The following is a 3,400-nucleotide window of genomic DNA, read 5'->3' on the forward strand; positions in this document are numbered from 1 at the left end:
AAAAAATAAGCAAAGCAAGTGCCAAATAACATCAACATCGTGAATAAAAAGAAAAATTACAACAGCAATATAGTTCATAAACAAGTGCAACATGAAGGTGGAACCGTAAAAAAGACTTAATTAAAGTACCGGTAGCGTATAAAAATATAGAGTTACTTATATACTACTGAGACATACATATGCATATGAACAAATACAGTACGAAAGAAAAAATAAAGATTAGCGTAGCCTATGTTCATTGATATATATAAAAAAATCACAAGGAACCATTTCCATTTAGCAAAATATAAAACATGCTACAATACATGCAAATTTTGATGCTATTATAATAATATATGAACAAAAGTGTTAAGAAAATAGCAAGCAATATATAACATTCACAAGAAACCATCTCTATTTAGTGAAAATATACAATATGCGACAATACATGCAGGGTTTGATGCCATTAAATATAAACAAAAGTGTTAACAAAAAAAAACAAAAACAAAAAAAAACAAAAACAAAAAAACAGCAAGCAAAATATAACGTTCAGTGTCAGAGTTTCACGTGTGGCCAGAGAGATATTTAGTGACCTCCCTCTTGAATGATGTGTCGGACATGCTGAACAAATCAATATGCGCAGGAAGACCATTTCCCAACCTGTGAATTCTCGGTATTGTACTGTTGTACGCATAGTTCGTAGCGAGGAATTCCCTCTCGAAAAGCTGCACAGATCTTGAAGATGGGTCGAGGACAACGAAGATTGATCCTCTCTAAAAGTCTCGGGGAATCACAAGACGACGACAAAATCTTTTTCAAGAACATCAGGTCAGCAATTTGGCGTCTGGTGCTCAAGGGTAGGAGCCCAAAGCGGCGTTGCAGATCTTCAACAGGAACCCCGTCGTAGGCAAATCCAAGTCTCAACCCAATCAGCCTGATGAATCTTATCTGAATTCTTTCAACGAGTTCAACCTGACCCCAACAGTTAGGGAGACCATACAGGCGAACAGTATTCCAATATTGGTCGAACCAACTGGACGTACAGGGCCCGAAGTGTCCATGGTGAAAACCCATCTCGAGAAGTCCTAAATATAAGACCGAGGGCAATAGTGGCTTTCCTAGTAATTGCAGACAGATGCTGTTCAGGGCTCAGTGACGAGGACAAGATAAACTCCCAAATCCTTAACTGTACTTGAGCGATTCAGTATGGTTCCCTCCATCTCGTAGTTGAAGACTATGACCCTAGCTGAGCGATGGAATGAGACCACAGAGCACTTTGCGAAATTTATATCCATGCCATCCCGCACACACCAGGAGATGACACTTTCCAAGTCAGATTGCAGAGAGGCGCAGTCTTGAGTGTGGATATCTCCCTATATACCTTGGCGTCATCCGCGAACATTAACAGGCTAGACGATGTGACGACATTCTGAAGGTCATTAATGAAGATAGAAAAAAGGGCAGGTCCCAGCAGAGAACCCTGAGGCACCCCAGACACCGCCTCAAATGCAAAAGATGTCTCACCGGCATGACGCACGACGAGGAGACGATTCGCCAGGTAACTCTCGAACCACATCAAGAGAGATCCAGTCACTCCCCAAGTCCTAAGTTTTGCTAGGAGATGAATGTGGCTTATCCTGTCGAAAGCCTTTGACAAATCAAGATAAACGCAATCGACCTGGTGGCCCAATCTGAAGGAGGATGTAATGTCATTCTGCAAAGTCACGAGATTGGTTGTTGCCGACCTTCCCTTCATAAAAACCGTGTTGAGCTGGAGAGATGATGTTCTTGGCTTCAAATGAAAGTCTACGTAAGACCAAGGACTCAATAACTTTGGCTAGGGCAGGCTGAATTGCAACAGGTCTGTAGTTCTTGGCATTTACTGGATCACCACTTTTCAGGATAGGTGCAATAAAGCTCGACTTCAGGTTCTTAGGGAAAATGCCCAGAGTTAGAAGAGCATTGAAATATTGGGTGACATGTGGAGCCAAGATACCACTACAAAACTTCAATACTACTGGGGGAATCCCATCTGGCCCCGCGCCCTTCCTTTCATCCAGCCCAGCTAATGTCTCCTCCACTTCTTCACATGAGATGCGAAAACCTGACAGATGGAATGAGGTTTCCAGCTCCAAAGGAACTGGAAGTGTTTGTGGGAGCCTGTATACAGAAGAGAAATAAGAAGCAAACAAGTCACATATGCCTTTAGAGGTGTCCGCTGTCACGTTGTCAAGGTACAGGTTGGAAAGTGCTGAAGACTTGCGTTTCATATTCCTGATGTGTCCCCAGAAGACCTTCACATTGCTTGGTATGGAGTTTTCAATACGAAGTAAATAGTCCCTGTAACAGGAGGCGGATAGAGTCCTACACCTTGCACGAACACTACGAAATTCCAAGTAGTCAGAGTCTTTTAATGACTTTTTGAACTTGAAGTGCAGCTTCTTTTTCAAAATGACTAGTGCCTTCAGCTCTAATGAAAACCAACAAGGGAAGTTGCGTTTTCCAAGTACTTTCGTGGGGGTCAAGTCCCTGATCACCCCACTGAGAGAACCACAAAAATCAATGAATGCTGTCTCCACACTATCCCCCATCACGTTGCTCAGTTCCGGATACGGCCCAACCCTGAATCACTCTAAATATCTCTAAATATCTAAAATTTAATTATCAAACGCAATATCTAAGAAACAAAATATCATTGGAAATATTTTGTTTGCAAAAATATTTTACTCTCTTCCAATATCCTCTTAATTTCATAAAGTGTTCTTTATTGGATGGACATTTTCTTTAAAATGCACGGCTTCTCCACTTTTTTTAGTCATAATTGGGTTAGGATTTATTTAAACTTATTTATTTATTTCGTAATATACGACTTTTTATAGAATATTCGTTAAAATTAGAACAAATAATACTTCTCATCTCACAAAATGTTCATTCGTGAAAATCTATAATAACAATATTTAATTTGCCGTAGCAAAAATAATAAATATTTACAAATATAAGACGAATTGATTTATTCTCATAACTGTAAATATGAAATACAAATAGATTTTTAAATTGTTTACATTTTTGCAATAGTACATAACAGGTATCAGAATAATCAAATTAAAAATAAATCTGTTTAAAAAAGTAAAAGCTAATAACTATACAACATCATTTTATAGTGATTTGATGTGTAGAATGTATTATTCAACAACTTACATGATAACCAATTTAATGGAAAAAAACTTATTGTATCATGTATTCATATATAAGATATGTCGAAAATGATGTCACATGTTTTCACATGCATTTTATGTGTTTCATGTAGACTGTAAACTTACAGGAAACTTCAATTCTACAAGAATGATCTCAATATCGCATAATTATTATGTAAATTTCTTTTTTGTATTGTCTGTCTATCAATACTAAAATGTCTTATTTT

The 3,400-nt window shown here is 38.1% G+C and overlaps 1 protein-coding gene across 1 annotated transcript; it reads right to left on the reverse strand.

Moving 5' to 3' along the window:
• Positions 1 to 1,688: 1,688 nt before the first annotated feature.
• On the reverse strand, positions 1,689 to 2,570 carry LOC124373365. The gene has a single exon (XM_046831739.1). The coding sequence runs from the start codon at positions 2,568 to 2,570 to the stop codon at positions 1,689 to 1,691; it is 882 nt and encodes a 293-aa protein (XP_046687695.1).
• Between the last annotated feature and the right edge of the window lie 830 nt (positions 2,571 to 3,400).

The sequence above is a fragment of the Homalodisca vitripennis genome, unplaced genomic scaffold (genome assembly GCF_021130785.1).
Source record: "Homalodisca vitripennis isolate AUS2020 unplaced genomic scaffold, UT_GWSS_2.1 ScUCBcl_5409;HRSCAF=12106, whole genome shotgun sequence".
Classification (NCBI taxonomy): Eukaryota; Metazoa; Arthropoda; class Insecta; order Hemiptera; family Cicadellidae; genus Homalodisca; species Homalodisca vitripennis.

Excerpts from the sequence above, each read along its gene's own strand:
- LOC124373365 (XM_046831739.1), bottom strand. The coding sequence starts at position 2,570 with ATGGGGGATAGTGTGGAGACAGCATTCATTGATTTTTGTGGTTCTCTC.